The sequence below is a fragment of the Megalops cyprinoides genome, chromosome 11 (assembly GCF_013368585.1).
Source record: "Megalops cyprinoides isolate fMegCyp1 chromosome 11, fMegCyp1.pri, whole genome shotgun sequence".
Taxonomy (NCBI): Eukaryota; Metazoa; Chordata; class Actinopteri; order Elopiformes; family Megalopidae; genus Megalops; species Megalops cyprinoides.
Genome location: NC_050593.1, coordinates 33,834,123 through 33,849,879, shown reverse-complemented (window position 1 = coordinate 33,849,879; position 15,757 = coordinate 33,834,123). Strand labels below are relative to the sequence as shown.

General features: G+C 43.3%; 1 protein-coding gene across 3 annotated transcripts in view; it reads right to left on the bottom strand.

Annotated features, from left to right (window-relative positions):
* Positions 1-915: 915 nt before the first annotated feature.
* Positions 916-15,757, bottom strand: part of LOC118785588 (ceramide synthase 6-like) — a 28,938-nt gene continuing 14,096 nt past the window's right edge. Inside the window, exons 4-11 of one of the 3 annotated variants that reach the window (XM_036540379.1) lie at positions 14,822-14,879; positions 12,310-12,360; positions 11,784-11,876; positions 7,845-7,973; positions 7,282-7,388; positions 2,348-2,504; positions 1,822-1,845; positions 916-1,274 (exon numbers count right to left, since the gene is read on the bottom strand). In XM_036540379.1, the coding sequence (XP_036396272.1) occupies positions 1,125-1,274; positions 1,822-1,845; positions 2,348-2,504; positions 7,282-7,388; positions 7,845-7,973; positions 11,784-11,876; positions 12,310-12,360; positions 14,822-14,879 (769 nt within the window). In that variant the 3' untranslated portion in view covers positions 916-1,124. Of the gene's footprint in view, positions 1,275-1,821; positions 2,505-7,281; positions 7,389-7,844; positions 7,974-11,783; positions 11,877-12,309; positions 12,361-14,821; positions 14,880-15,757 lie in introns of all 3 variants that reach the window. The other 2 variants (XM_036540381.1, XR_005005298.1) reach the window with 2 other exon arrangements.

Below are 15,757 nucleotides of genomic sequence, written 5' to 3'. Positions count from 1 at the left end.
CCAGTATAAGCAAAACCACACATGGCATGCTTTTAATATGAGCACAGCAGGCTTGAGAAAAATAAATTACACTTCATTTAAATGCTGGATTTCAGAATTACATGTTATAAATTGCATGCTATCTGAAATTACTACAACAAAGGATGCAATGCAAATCTTGGATCACTGGTAATTATGAAAAATTAGTTTTGAAAAAAAAATTAAAATCAATATTCCTGGTGCTCTCATTAAGTACTTACAGATGATTGTTAATAAGATAATTAAATTGCTTATTGCAGGGCTGAGAATATGAATCTTATTAACCGCATTCATAAAGGTGATTTTGTACTTGCAGTGTTTAATATCTTCAAGGGTTTTAATATAATCACAAAATGTGTTTGGCCGTCTCTGTCTTTCAAGTGTACTGTGGCACTGTAACAAAATGTGGAATGAGTGGTAGAAGAACACTTTTTAAAAAAATCGCAATCATTTCAAAATTAACAGCCATTGTTTCAAACACTTTCAGAATAACACGTGGATGTAATACTGCTAGTGGTCATCTCATTACCAGCGTACAGGTGAAAACAGTGTGTTTACCGAGCACATACTAAGGTTTACCTATCAACAAAACAAGTGTTTTTGTGGAAAGGCCTAAACGCTTCAGAGGCAACTGAGCAGTGAACAGGAATAGCAGCCGAATCATGACCTAGCAATTTCAATGCTGAAAGTCAAACGATTAAAAAAAAAAAAATTAAAAAATCCCTTTTGTCCAAAGTTCTCAATCCTATATTAACAATAAATAATGTCCAAAGACACAAACGTAAGAAAATACCACTCCCATAATGTCAAACTACATATACATAGCATGCTTACACAACAGAAGTGAAAAGCCTTCATTCATTTTAAAAAAAGAAAGAAGAAAACAGGATTGGCTGTGTACCACAATGCACTGATATTCCACTGAATTCGTCTGATGTGAATATATACGAAGAGAAAGCTAAACGGAAAAGAGAACTGCATTCACAAACTCAGTGAAGAACTTCCAGTATCAAACGGGCGATGTTGTTCCTCTCTCACATACAGGTATCTACTCATGGTGTCAGCAGTGTCCTTCCAGTGCTTGAAATGTCACGCGGACAGAGGGGTCAGTGCTCGTCTGGACAAGGCGGCCCCGCCAGGTATCCGTTAGCGCCGTTTGTCCCGTTGGTGGCGCTGCTGTGTGGCTTCTGGCTCGGGGGCGGGACCTCGTCCTCGTCGGAGCTGGTCTCGATGTCGCTTCGGTCGTCCTTTGACACCTGCGCGAAAATTCAGAAACGAGCAGTCGAAGACGGCATGTGAAGTTGGGATGTCAGTGAATTAGAGGCTAACTAGGCTACCTGCATTTAAACAGACAAAATGATGGCAATGACTTTTACGAGTGTCACCCATGCAAGCTGCGCTGAGGTGTTAGAAGGAGGCCCCAAAAAAAAAAAAGAGGCGCATGAACATCACACTCTCTCTCCTATCCTCTTCCAAGAACAAGAACAAATGGCCGAGTGATAAATCTGACATTAACTATCTACAGGACATATGCTTAGGGAAAAACGACAGCATGATACGTATTATATGAGTATTACCCATTCACAAGACAAAAACTATATTACTTTACAGGATTACTGTACAGAACTATGTGGGCTATGTCAATGCACTTGAGGCATGAAATGTCTGAGGGGTGGCTTGGTCATGCCTCCCTCACGTCTGCATGTAACGGGTACAGGCTGCAGATGCGTAACTGTGGGCACACCTGTGCGCCTTGCACACGGCTTGCCCTCCACCTCACGCAGGACCCTCTGTCCTACTTACATGCAAAGGGTTCCATTTCCCCGCCTTCCACGCCGGCACAACAGACAAAAGAAAGACACTCAATGAGAGAAGGCTAGCGAGAACAAGAGCACTCTCAACCACGGCCAACGTCACAGAAAGGCACTCCACTTCCATTTGCTGGGGAGCTGGACAGGGTGCAGTGATTGATGTGCGCTGACCACCTGCTTGTCAGAGTATGTACTACATGTTGCAATCTCATGTAGGAAACACGCTGCTGCTGGAGCCATGTGATTTATGTAAATTACAGGGGGAAAAAAAGGCCCTTTGAGCCATTTTCATAGGTCAATACTCTTACGTACAGAATGCTACACATGCTATAGACATCTTTTCCATAACATGCTTTCATGCCGAGCGATCGATGATGATTCCCTGGTGGTGCTTCCATCAGGCAGTAAATAATCGTGAGGGCTGATGTAGGGCTGAACGGGTTTGCCGATGCTGAGGTTCCGCAGGGCGCCGCCTGAGGACAGCGGCCCCGGTTGCAGCCGTGAGGGGCGGCTCTCACCTTCCCCCGGGAAACGGCTCTGCAGGCGATTCTCACGATGAGGTAACACCAGAAGGAGTGCAGCACCTGCAGCAGCAGGAGCAGGAAGTTGAAGACCCACCAGGAGGGGAACGGCCCCACGATCTCCCAGCTCTCAAACAGGGTCGTGTTCAGTATCCTGCAGGCGGGCGAAAGAAGAGGAAAGAAGTCTGAAACTCACACTGCCATCACACAGATCTCATTCCTGTAGATGAAAACGGCGGCCCAGCCAGCGGGCCTACAAAACAATTACAGGACCGATTAACCTCAAAAGGTTTTTCTTCTCACTCTTCCAGTGCTGAACTGAGCACGGGAATTGTTAATGAGTGTGTTAACCACAAGTGTCGAACTCAACAGTTCAAATAATAGTGAAAAGCAGAAACGGGATCTAAAACTCAAATTTCTATAAATCAAATTTACTAGCTGAGATCATTGACAGATTACTGGAGCACAGGGAAGTTTGCCTCAAATGGACAAGATAAAAGTAACAGAAAATACCAGTGTAAATTTAAACATACCCTAACTTCTGATGTGTTGGCCTTATTATTCAGTTAACTGAGTCTTACTCCGAATTGAATGCTGTTTGTTTACATTATTCTTTCATATGTCTGGTTTATTGCTGTTAACATAGATATAAAGGTTTCTTTCAAGAGATTTGTACGTCGTCATAAAATCAGAAGCAATTAAATCATTCCCAACAGAAAAACAGCCACGCAAAAGCCTGTGCCTTCATCTTTATAGTAGCCATGTGTTAGCAGTTGGATAGCAGACTGGAATTTCCTTTGCACTGGATTTTTGTGTAACCTCCACCCTGCCCCGCCCCACCTCCCCCTTTCACCAAGCCCAAGCACACGCACGCACGCACACACGCACAAACACACACACACACACACACACACACACACACACACGCGCACACATACAGAGAGGAAAAAAAGAAATACTGGCTTAAATTCACAATTCACAGTTAGGGAAAGTCTGCCACGAAGGTTAGACTGAGTGCCATGGGAGCTAAGAGGGTGCCATGGCGACAGGGTGGGATGTCTGGAAAAGAGAGGAGGCTGAGATAGAGAGGCACTGTGTCCTGTTACCCAGCATGGAGCTGGAGCACAAGAGGACTGAGCTGCCGAGTGGCTCAGTGGCTGAGGTGCTCACTTTGGGGCCTACAAGGCGCATTCCATCAACACTGCGTCAGCAGTTGACGATGACTTGGAGCTCACAGTGGCTGAGCAAACTGGCTTTCTGCCAGCAGAGACAGGGGTGGGTACGCTGGCAGGGGTTTCCTCGCCTCACTACCCTCAGGCACCCCAAGGCTCGCCCCGTGCCTGCAGGTTACCTGGATGACATCAGCAAAGCTGTGCCAATCCTCCATTGGCCGCTTACTGCCCTGCCCTTCATTACCCACAGTGTGAAAAATGCCTGGCTGTTGGCGTGCGAGCGCACTGGAGGACCACTTTCACTATGCCCAGTGCTCTTGTCCGAGCGCGCAGCTTGTTGACGTGAGACAAACCCAACGCGCAATTGGCAATTTCAGAATAGGGACTGAAAGGGGGAAATGATGCTTACAGAAAAAGCATAAAAGAAAAAGAAAAAAAAAGATTGCAGGCTAGGAGCTGCAGCTCCACACACACACATACGCTTGTTTTCAAGGACTACCCTGTCCATCTCCTCATCCGGCATGTAAGCAGGCCACACAGAGGCCTGTCTGGACACTCACACTGACTCACTCTCTGTAAAGGGCTTAGAATAATTAACACCCAGGAGAGGACAGCCTCTCTTTCTCTCGGTAATCCTCACTGCTACACTGTACCTCTGACCAGAGCTCTGAATTAGCTACATGCTTACAGCACCTAACCAGCACAGTCTCAAAACAGGATGGGCAGCAGTGTGGTGCTGTAGTAAGCAGCAGAGCTTGTAGCCAAAAGGTTGTCAGTTCGATTCCCCACGGGGGAACTGCTGCTGCACTCTTGGGTAAAGTACATAACCCAGAGCTGCTTCAGTAAATGTCCAGCTGTATAAATAGATAAAATTGTCAGTCACCCTGGGCAAGAATGACAATAATGTAATATAATGTAATGTAGGAATTTTCATTTCTGAGTTCGATGTATGGCATGCTAGGGTGTGATGACATGCTCAGGACCACATGTGGTACACCGCTACTAACGTGGTTTCATTCGTAATAATAAACACAGAGAGAATGAGGCCTTTAGGAAAAAAAATACAACAGCTCAAGATCTCTCAAAGGGCTGCTGCCCTCCCTGAAGAGAATTTAATCAGGAGCGAGCTTAAAGGTCCAGTCTGAGGACAGAAACGGGAGTTTCTGTGCACTGCATAAAGAGCCCCGTGAATCTTCCTGCCAAGGCCGGAACCATGGCAACAGATTTACAGTAATAGCACCTCACTGGCTGGTGTGGAACAAGCTGGTGACTTGTGAAAAAATAACGCAAGATGAAACGAGAGAAACCGGGATTAAAGAAAGGGATTCGAGGAACTGAATTCTTACAGCGCTTCGCAAAACCAGCACGAACGTTTCAACTCTTAATTCACCAGATAGGCAATTAGTGGCACTGCAGCCACAACCAGACCTGCGTGGTGTGCAAATGTTTTGTCTATGACCAGCACACACACATTTCTGTGCTCTTCTTTTCAGAGGCCTTGTCATTTGGCGTTTTTCTGTACTGAAACACATTCAGACGAATGAAGCTGGCCACCCTCGCAGCGTCCACAGGGACACTACAGCCCCCCAGCTTCAGTGAGATCATGACATTATATTATACTATATTTTACATTATATTACATTACATTATTGACATTTCGCAGATGCTCTTATTACATCAGTTACAGGGTTTTTACAACGGTATCCATTTATATATAGCTGGATATTTACGGAGACAATTGGGGAAGAAGTACCGTGCCCAAGGGTACAGCCGCAGTGCCCCAGCGGGGGAATTAAACCAACAACCTTTCGGTTACGAGTCCTGCTCCTTAACCACTACGCTACACTGCCACCCCAGCAAGTTAATGACTCACTGTTTATTCTGAAGCTGGACTCTGATCGCTCCCTGCAGGGACCATGCGGAGCACCGAGAGAGGAAACAGACGCGAGATGTGGGATTTCTGCAGACTGCAGCGCGTTGGACGAGGAGCAGAAAAAAACCCCTGCATCCGCTCAGTCCCCGCTCCAAAAAGCTTTCCCTCTTTCGCACACAACCTGCCCCTGCTGCCAGAATACCAGCTCTGTAAAACCTGCCTGTCTCATTTACACAACCTTGCTCTCCAAACTACAGCATTATCCAATTATCACGTAATCTCGGAATTACACTCAAGACAAGCACCTAACCTGTGTTTAATGTTTTTAAAAAAAGATTTGGGAACTTGTGAACCGAGCAGAGAGACATGCGCCATCTCCGAGCCGCAGTCCGCACCGGCGACACGGCAGGCCGGCGTTTGGCAAGACGGGGCAGGACAAAGGACTCCACCGCGCTGCGTCGCCTGATTCATCGTCTATTTTTACTCGGCCGTTCACCCAGCTGGCAGCTCCCGAGAGCGGTCTGTCGACAAGTCAAAGTCCGAGCCGCTGAATGGGAATGCTGTGACATCCTGCCACGGCTCAATGGGATGTTTTTTCCAGTGATTAAGAGGGGAGGGGAGGAGAGCCAGGGATGTGATTCAGGTTTGGTGTGACTCTGTGGCACACTGCTTGCAGGTGGCAGACACTCTGCCATGGTTATGCTCCCTATGACCCCTGTGAATTCAAGGCCGGTTTCACTGCTAACAGGACCACTCCACTTTCCTGACTCTCTCTCATACCAACTGTCACTGCTTTCCCAAAATTTAGATTTACTAGTAGGGATGTAATGATATATAAAATTTTGCAATATCGTTATAAAAAAAAATGTCTCAATACTGTTGTGGGACTGTGACGAAATCTACCAGGATATCTACGTACCATGAGTTTTTGGTATTATGACTTCAAATATAAGTTATAAATAGATGTATGTGTAGTTATTTGTTAAATGCATATTTATTTTCAATCTATTTTTTTGTGTGTGTATATATATATATATATATGATATACAGATACATAAAAACAAAATGGATAGATTGAACATATAGAGAAATTATTAACTCAAAAAAGATATTGAAATTACTGTAAATTACTGCCAATTTTGCAATTTCATAATATATTTCTGATTTGCATTACTGCATTTGGAATATATTATTAGGCTGAACAACATATTTCTCAATACATTACAGTGTATTTCTTTTTCATATTACCATATATATATGGTTTTAGCAAGTATCTGGTTAAGTGTCTATCTGTACATGTTAGTGGGCTTTGACTTGCAACTGTTGCAACTGTTTTTTTTGTATATATATATATATTTCATTTTTCTTCATTTTTACCACATTAAATTAAATCATGTAACGGGAGACCTTCTTCCTGCCGCCTCCGTATCCATAGTAACCACTGCTAAGCAACATAAATCACACTAGGTAGGGGTCAAAGTGAAGATGATTTGAAGAAAATGTAATCCGCTATGTTATAATTCAGAATCTTCCTTCAAGTAATCACGCACGGAACCATAATCATAATCATAATCATACACACAGCATAAAAAAACTGACTGCATGTTAAGTGAACAATAAGCAGCTGCCCTCTCCGCATGTAGCCTTAGTGGGGAAGTGGCTTGGCAGAAGGCATGTGCTTAAACTTCCCCTCTCTCTCACCAGCCCTGTCCCCCACTGCAGTGACACACGCTCGCCAGAGATCCACACACAAAAACAAAACAGAACAGACATTGCGGACTCAGGAATAGCCCCGAGTGAAAGCCTACACTGAGTGTCTACGGTTTTATGGGCGTTTATGGTTTATGGATTTAGGTGGAAATGGTCTGCAAAAAAACGGCACTTACCAGACAGGATAAACGCCGAGCCTGGAACTTATAAATACCAGTGAAAACATGACGAATATGAGGTTACAGAGCCTCTGGCACTTGGCGTAGTTGGCCATTTTAGCAGCCTGCAAAGGCAGATTAAATAAACCATCAACAAAGCAATGATATAGGTGCAGTTTAAGCTTTCATTGTCTGCAGTTAATTTTCATTCTGTTAAAAATCCTAAATTCGCAGTCTCCCCATTCTTTTTCTCCTGCCTCATGTCATTGAAAAGATTCACATTAACAAAAATATGTCAATTAATTTTGTCTGTGTATTCCACATGGAAATCGGTCATGAAAAAATATGAATCTATATTTAAATTACTGTACTCTCTGGTAGAACCATCGCCCCCCACAATTACCATCTTTGCCAAAATAACACTATGTTATTATCTGTATAAACATGTCATTGGGAAAGATGTCTTGTTTTGTGCACAATGTATCTCTCCAGCTAAAGGAACACAAGTAAAATGATGTTTCAACCCAGGTCCCAGAATTCTGACAGGATTAACCAATCAGTGATCACACGTCTCTGCTCACCTCCAGCAGAATGTCGGCGGAGTCGTGCAGACACATGACCAGAGTCCCCACTCGCGCCATGTTGTTGACATAGGAGAAGGTGATGAGGGAGATCGTCGCGAGGTGATGCATGAACATGATCAAAAAGTCCTGAAGGAACATCATGTGAGTCATCTTAGGTAAGACTGTGCAGTCTTACAAAAAAACATAATCCTGTACTCTGATAATCTGTATTAAAACTAACTATGCTTTTCCATGAGAAATACTGTCTTCAGCATTAAGTTGCCTTAACAGGCAAATAAGCAGTTCTGAGGTGGCCAGAGAAGGTTTGGAAGTATCAGAGCTTCCAGACTAAAGACTGATTTAAAAAAATAAATAAATAAACTACTCTTTCTACATCTAAATCACTAACATAAAGTAGCCACTGGCTGTAATTGTTACCCCCAATACGCACACACACGCACAATAGAATGCATACACACACACGCTCGCACTCGCACTCGCACTCGCACTCGCACTCGCACTCGCACTCGCACTCGCACTCACACTCACACTCGCACTCACACTGGCTCCTCTGTTGTCTAGGGACAACAGCTTATCAGCTTGTGTCCTTGTACTGATATCAGCTGGGTATTGATAGTTTCTGATTAGTGTACTCAGTTACATAGCAAACAGTTCACAGACTGCCCGGCACAGACGACTAATCTATTCACAGCTACAAGTACTACTCCTTAACAGATCACCCTGCCTGCTTATCATGCTAACCTCTACCCATAAACCCCTACTGTAGCTGCAATGGTTTCAGCATTCCTGCAGGAAGTTCCTGCAGACTTTGCTATTACTTTTTTCAGAAAATAATCTTTTCCTCACTTAAACCTCAGTTAAGCAAAAAAATGTGATTAAAAATCCTCCAAAATTGATGTTTTATGTTTTGCTCTTTGTTATTTTATTCATGACATAAAATCTTCCTCATAATATTAAACTCATCACAGAATTGATGCATACCGAGAAAAGTCTGTACTATAATTCTATGATTATCTTACAGTGATAATTCATGAATAAAAACATGAGTTCAAACCGAGGTGACATGTTTGAGGATTGCCCAAGGGCAGAGAATTAGAATAAAAAGCACAGGCCAAGGATAGAGTGCACTAACAGGAAGCCTGAAACTACAGTTTTCATCCTTCTCAGTCTAATTTGCAGTTTTGACATTTTGGTGTCAGTACTGATTTTGTTGTGTCTTAGGGGAGCATTCAATGCAAATTTTATGACACACAGTCCTTTAGATTGAGAAACTGATTTAAGCAAGTATTTTTTTTATTTTCGGTTTATGTCTTTCATGCTGTTTTTAAAATTTCTCACATTGTTACCTTTCAGTGGCTGTCAAACTCTGTAAGAAAGTAAGTAACACTGATTCAAATTTGTTGCTCAAATTTAAGGACAAGCACTACAGCTGTGACATCAAGAGTACAAAGTTGCTCTGCTTACTCTACACAGTTACCTGAGTTTCCACCTCAATTCCCACACCCTATCACCTGCTACTTGTATTACTTGCTGTTTTTTATGTGTAGTATCATGATGTGTTTTGGATTCTGTGATCTAGCGAGTGATGTGTGGTGGCATACTTGGTTTCCCTTGTCTAGTCAGGCTGCACAAATTAAGTCTCGGTAGGGCATGAGTAGTGGTGTGCTCACACTCACTGGTCTGGGAGTGTTATTAGCCTGGTCTGACACTGTTGCTCATTCAGCCTGAATGGATACACTTCTGTTATTTTGTGCTGGAAGTCCCTCTGTATAAGAGCATCTGCAAAATTAATGTAATGTAATGTACTCCACCTTAACCAGGGCTACACTAATGCAACAATATTGTCCTTATCCAGGGTGTTACAAAGTGTAAACCTCTTATATACTACTCATTTGCACAGCTGAAGCAATTCAGCTTACTGCAAGTTCCTTGATTAAAAGTGTAGCAACAGTTCCTTACCCACAGTTTCAAACATGCAACCTTCTAGTAAAAAGGTTCTTTAACCACTGGTTAAAAGTTAAAAGGTTCTTTAGCCACACTGCCAACCAATACAGACATGAGCCAACATGAAGAACAAGGTGCTCTCCCAGTGCATTGTGGGAATGAGGTGGTACAGAGGAGGGTCAGCAGTGATTGGCCAGCCGAGAGAGGAGGAGGAGGAGCAATGGTAGGAAAGGCAAAGTGAAAGCATGGAGAGAGAGTGCAGGGAACATACTGGATTTGGCAGGGGGGTGCTGAGGACCTCCTCAATGCGCAGTTTTGTGCATGAAAAAACTGAAAGGAGAAAAGAAAAAACACAGACAACATGCCAACAGTCAACGAAGAGATGAAGAGTGGGAGGCCTGTGCACCGCGGCATCATGGGAAGGCAGCGAGCGAGTGCTGGGAATGAGGTGAGCAGGGACAGTCAGAGGTGAGGAAGAGAAGAGGTGCTCCGGAGATCACCAGAGGCATGCAGTCTGCAGGTAACATTCACAGCGTAACATGAAAAACTTAATCTGAATACTCATAATCTAAATAATCACGAATCCTGAATACCGAATATCTGAATACATAAGATAAAATGCAACAATAAAAGGGATGGCTACTGTCTAATAACCTTTTTATTCCTGTCTGCTACACTCTATGACTGAGATGGTCATTTTTAGAGGAAAAAAATGACAATTCCAAACAATATGCTTTTGTTCTTGGATTAAGAAAGGCACTTTAAACATGATTTTTCCCAGTTAGGTACATATTCATATAACAATACATACATAGAGCCACCTTAGATGCTTTGATAGATATTAAAGACAGAGCTCATTACAGGACACACAATGAGGTTATTATTGAGTGTATGGATTAAAAAAGATCTTCAGAATACAATTTTGAAACTGGCCCAAATGTATTTTCATGAAAATGTAATTGAACTCATTAGGCCTCTACAAATTCCCTGTTTTAGGTTGGGTTTCACTGACCAACACTGATTGTATATAGAACACACACCTTTATATGCATAAAAAGCTGAATGTGGCATTTCAGAGAAGTCACAAATGGAATTAAAACCCGACAAAATAATAAAAACAGAGAAACTCATGAGGTGTGTGATCTAATGCCAACCCAACCATCTTTAAGAGCCCAGCAAAGAAACTGACAGTTTCACATTTGACATGCTAATATCTTTGCTCTGTACAGTGTAATCCTCCTGAGAACCAAGAATGGCACTGTGAGTGATAGTGTTTGTTTTCCTGCCCCCTGCATGTGTGTACATCTGTGTGCGTGTGCATCTGTGTGCGTGTGCATCTGTGTGCGTGTGCATCTGCGCACGCGCGTGAGTGCTTGTGTGTTTGTGCGTTCCATGCTTTGTGCTGCTCTAGTGAAAGGGATTTGGTCTACGTCATGCAACTAGGCCACCACATCACCCCAGCGGTTCACTCGATCACAAATTAGTTTGGCTCAGAATAGGAGAACCCTGGCGGTGCTCTTAGCATAAAATAATTCACCATGAAGTTCAGAGAGATGACTGGAAATGGAGGAATTAACATATTAACATATTATTCACTCAGTTCTTGAAAAGCAGGCAGGCCTGGGATATTGCCTCTTCCGTGTTCATCTCGAAAAATGGCAGCACATCAACATTTTAGGATGATTGCATGGTCTCCTACACTGAAGATGTCTAATTTTCTAAGTGGATCTTTGAAAGTGGATTGGATTACATGGAATGAGCCATTTAGGGTTTTAAATCCCTGAAGGGCTGCTCTGGCTGGTCATGCTTAATGCAGATTGATATAAAGAGAACAAGAGACCTGATTGAAATTTCTATTCATACAAACATACTGTCACACTATGCACGCCAATATGTATTTCTGAGAGCTGGACTGGTCCAGACCCTGGGGAAATCTGAAAAATGATTTAATTTGGAACAATAGCTCATCAATGTAATCTTAAAACATCATACCTTCCTTCTGATGTCCGTGAATTGAGAAAACAATAGAGACAGGTAGAAAGACAGCTCCACTATATAGTAGTAATGCAGGTCCACCGTCAGAGGCTGTGAACAAATCAAAGAAGACAGTTGAGAACTGCACCAAGAGACAGTGGAGAGTTCATTAAAAAGAGCTCAGAGGCGGAGATAATAGTCTGAATGGTAAGTGACCTGCTTATTCTTTGGTCCTTTGCCGAGTGTTCGTGGGAGAGATTCTACTTTAGTAAGAAACAGTGGGGAACTGGGCCACTGCTGTGCTAGCAGACTTGTCATGGGTGATGTGCACTGTGATTACAGAGTGACCTTCTACTGAAATAACTTCAGTATCTTCAGAACGTGTAATGACTTCAGAACACGAGAGACTACTCAGTGAAATGGAAATGCCCAGTCAAACTACAGTCAAAAGTGAAATTAGTAAAGAAATACTACATAGCTGATTATTACAGTTGCACACCAATCTGAACTTTCATACTATACATGAAAGTGACCGAATCCTCACCTGATAAGGGTAATTGTACCAGCATTCTCTTGTGTTCCATAGCCAGGGTGTCTCCAAGGGAAAGAAAAAGAAAGAGGCTGGATATTAGACAAATAAGAAGAGCCAGAGCCCATTCAGATTTAGTCACTGTGCCGCATGCTGTCTGTCATTTGTATCATCCAAATCAAATTTTCCAAAGATCTGTGTGGCATGAAAAACATTCTGTCAACACATAATTGTATCTCAATATTGTTTCACACAGTCAACAGAATAATATTAAAATAATAACAAATAATATATATATGCCGCTGAAATTTCAATGTTCCCAGCCACAGATTACCCACTGGCATGACTGCAGCAGGCCTTCATTGTCTGCCGTTCCAAACGTGATGGTTTGACAAATAATGTACTAACATTAATGTAGAGATCCCTGTGAAATATTTCCATTGTGTCTGTCAACAGGATTTCACAGAGAGGGGGGAGCAGGGGTGGGGACGGGCACAGCCTCGTCAGAGAAAATCCCTCACTAGGCCAAAAGTTTCAATAAATTAAGAACTGAGAGATGAAATTTTGTCATGCGCTGTGTTTTTCCCCCACAGTATGCAGATATCTGAACCATTTGTTCAGCTTGGGCAGTCATTTGACTAACAGCCAATCAGAAGCCAGCTGTGCAGCCACAGTCAGGCAGCAGCTGAGAGCAATGACAACTTTCTGTTCAGGTGCCAGAGGAAATGACCACCATTCTTCCCCCTTCACACACTGGATGTCTGCTTTCAGGCAGGGGCACTCAGGCTGTGGACTGCAAGGAATGACATCTGCACTGTAAAAATGCATACGTGATAAATGAAAATAAAGAAGGGGTGTTGAAGCCTATCTGTTGCTAATTTGTATGGGATTACTGCAATTATGTGCCCACATAAGTGTGGTAACTGGTGCCCAAATTAAAGAAAACTTATGAGGGTCTATGGAAACCTGAACATAGTCCTCTGAACAAGACTGGTGCATGTAAATGGCAAAGAAAAGACCTTCACCTCCCTGAGGCAGAATACTGTAAATGTTATTCCAGTAAGTCTATTGTCGATGGGCCTGGAAAGATGCCTCACATTACTGCAACATGCATTAAACACACAGTTCTCTTTGTTCTGACACACAGTAATACAGCAGAAAAACAGGCTCTCTCAGTGAAACCAAGGACACTGACCATCACCATTTTTACAGTCACATCACCGCAGATCCCTCTCAGGGCTGGCTAGAGTCATATTAACCAAGCCTTTCACGCCCATCAACAAGCCTGTAGGCATTAGAGACGTAGCCCAAATTTGTTTTTCCTGCCACAAGAGGGACCTAAAACACAGAGGGATGACGAATTCATCCAGATCATCTCCCTCGAGGGCCTCGATGACACTGACACAGCCAGGGATGAATCACAGAGGAAATGTGGAGCTCTTTGGCAGATCCAGAGCACACTAATCTTGCTGTACCCCGGCCTCCCGCTGCACCACTGTGTGTGAGCCGACGCTGTGAGGTGCATCTCCACAAAACACACACACTCAGGGAACAAAAAAAAAAAAAGGCCGAGCTACTCACACACAGCGGGTGCTTATTTGTGTCAGAAACACTCAAAATAGGTCTGTCATAAAAATGACAGTATGAGTATCAAAATGAAGCCAAATTACAGTAAGCAATCTTGGACGCCTCACATAGAGGTGCATAGGTGTGGAGTAAAGTCACTCGTCAGATGGCGTACCTGCCATTCAGATATGATGCATCTGCCATAACCTTCTTCCGCTTCTGCCAATGAGTTTTTTCTAATTCTCATTAATTCCTTGGCTTGAAGAGAGAAGCTGTTCAGCAGTGCAACAGAGTACAGCGAGGATGTGTGTGTGTGCAGCACTGCATTTCTTTTGAGTATGTAATATTTGCACAACAGAGGAACAAATTACAAATACATCTACTCTCTCGGCAATGAAAACTCCTGTGACATAGTGAAGCACGGCAAGGACAACAACAGGGCCTCTATTTGTACACAGATCCATCCACCATAAACCCAGTGTTAACTTCCTCAAGTGGCAGGTTCATATGTCTTTGCACTTGGGACATTCACACACGCCCTTCAGAAGTTTAAGCAAAATTGCAATATATGCCAAGTGGCAACATTAGCTTCTTTGATGCCAAGTGCCAACATTAGCTTCTTTGATACCTTCCTCACTGAAATCTAAAGATGAGATATGGATGCCTCAATGGGGCACTTGAAGATGCTGACAAGGGTTTCTGTTTGATTACACACTGCCTGCATGTTCTATTGGCTGTAAACAGAACCGCAGGCTGTTCTGACAAGCAGAATCAATCCATCCCAGATGAGAATCTTTTCAATGCCTTCTGCCAAGCTGCAGTAATCCTGACAGCTGCACATATAACCTGCAACTTTAACAAACACTTTCCAAAAATACACGGCGTAACAGCTCAAAGCCCGCTGGAAATATTTTTATATATGAATATTTTTTTCAGATTGAAAACGACAACCTACCCTTACCTTTTTCAGGAACCGCACTCCGTATGTGAATATATACAGATAAAACGTGAATCTCCACCTATGAAGGACACAAAGGGACAATGTCAGTCAGTAGCAAATTTCCATAGGAATCATTCACTTACTGTGTAGAATCACAAGACGACAGCATGTGGGCTCTAATGAACCAGATTCCACTCAATTCCATGCTGTACACACATGCGTGTGTATGTGTGTGTATATCTGTGTATGTGTGTGTGTGTGGGTGCGTGTGTGGATGCGTGTGTGTGTGTGTGTGTGCATATGCGTATATATGTATGTGTGTGTGTGCGTGTGTGTATGTATGAGTGCGTGTGTATGTGTGCGTATGTGTGTGGGTGCGTGTGTGTGTGTGCGTGTGTGTGTGCATATGCGTATATATGTATGTGTATGAGTGCGTGTGTATGTGTGCGTGTGTGTGTGAGTGTGTGTGTGTGTGCGTGCCTGTGTGTGTGTGTGTGTTCGTGTGAGGGCCCCATCCAAGGACAACCGCAGAGCCTTTGTCCTTGTTATCTGCAGCTGGCCAGGCTTGCATTCCAAATTCACCACCACGTCGATGATAAATTCCTATTATAAAGTGATGCTGCTGCTACTTAATAAGTGCCCATCCAGCCCATACTTTATGTCAGATCAGACCTCCTTGTGATGGGAAGACTAAGGTGTTCTGAGCCCGTAACCATACAAATCCCGGGGGCCAAATAAAACTCCGGGTCTTACCATGAATCAATAGGCTTATTACTGACTTATGAGCAGACAAATGCGTGATTCAGATTCAACGGACAAAACGGTTCGCGAGTACAAAAGAAATGAGTTTCTGAAAAATGCCCCGCGAGTGACGAGATATTTAATTCATTACTGCGAGCTCACGTCTGAGCTGAGAAGTGAAAGCACGAGCGAGACTGTGTGTGTGGCAGAACAGAA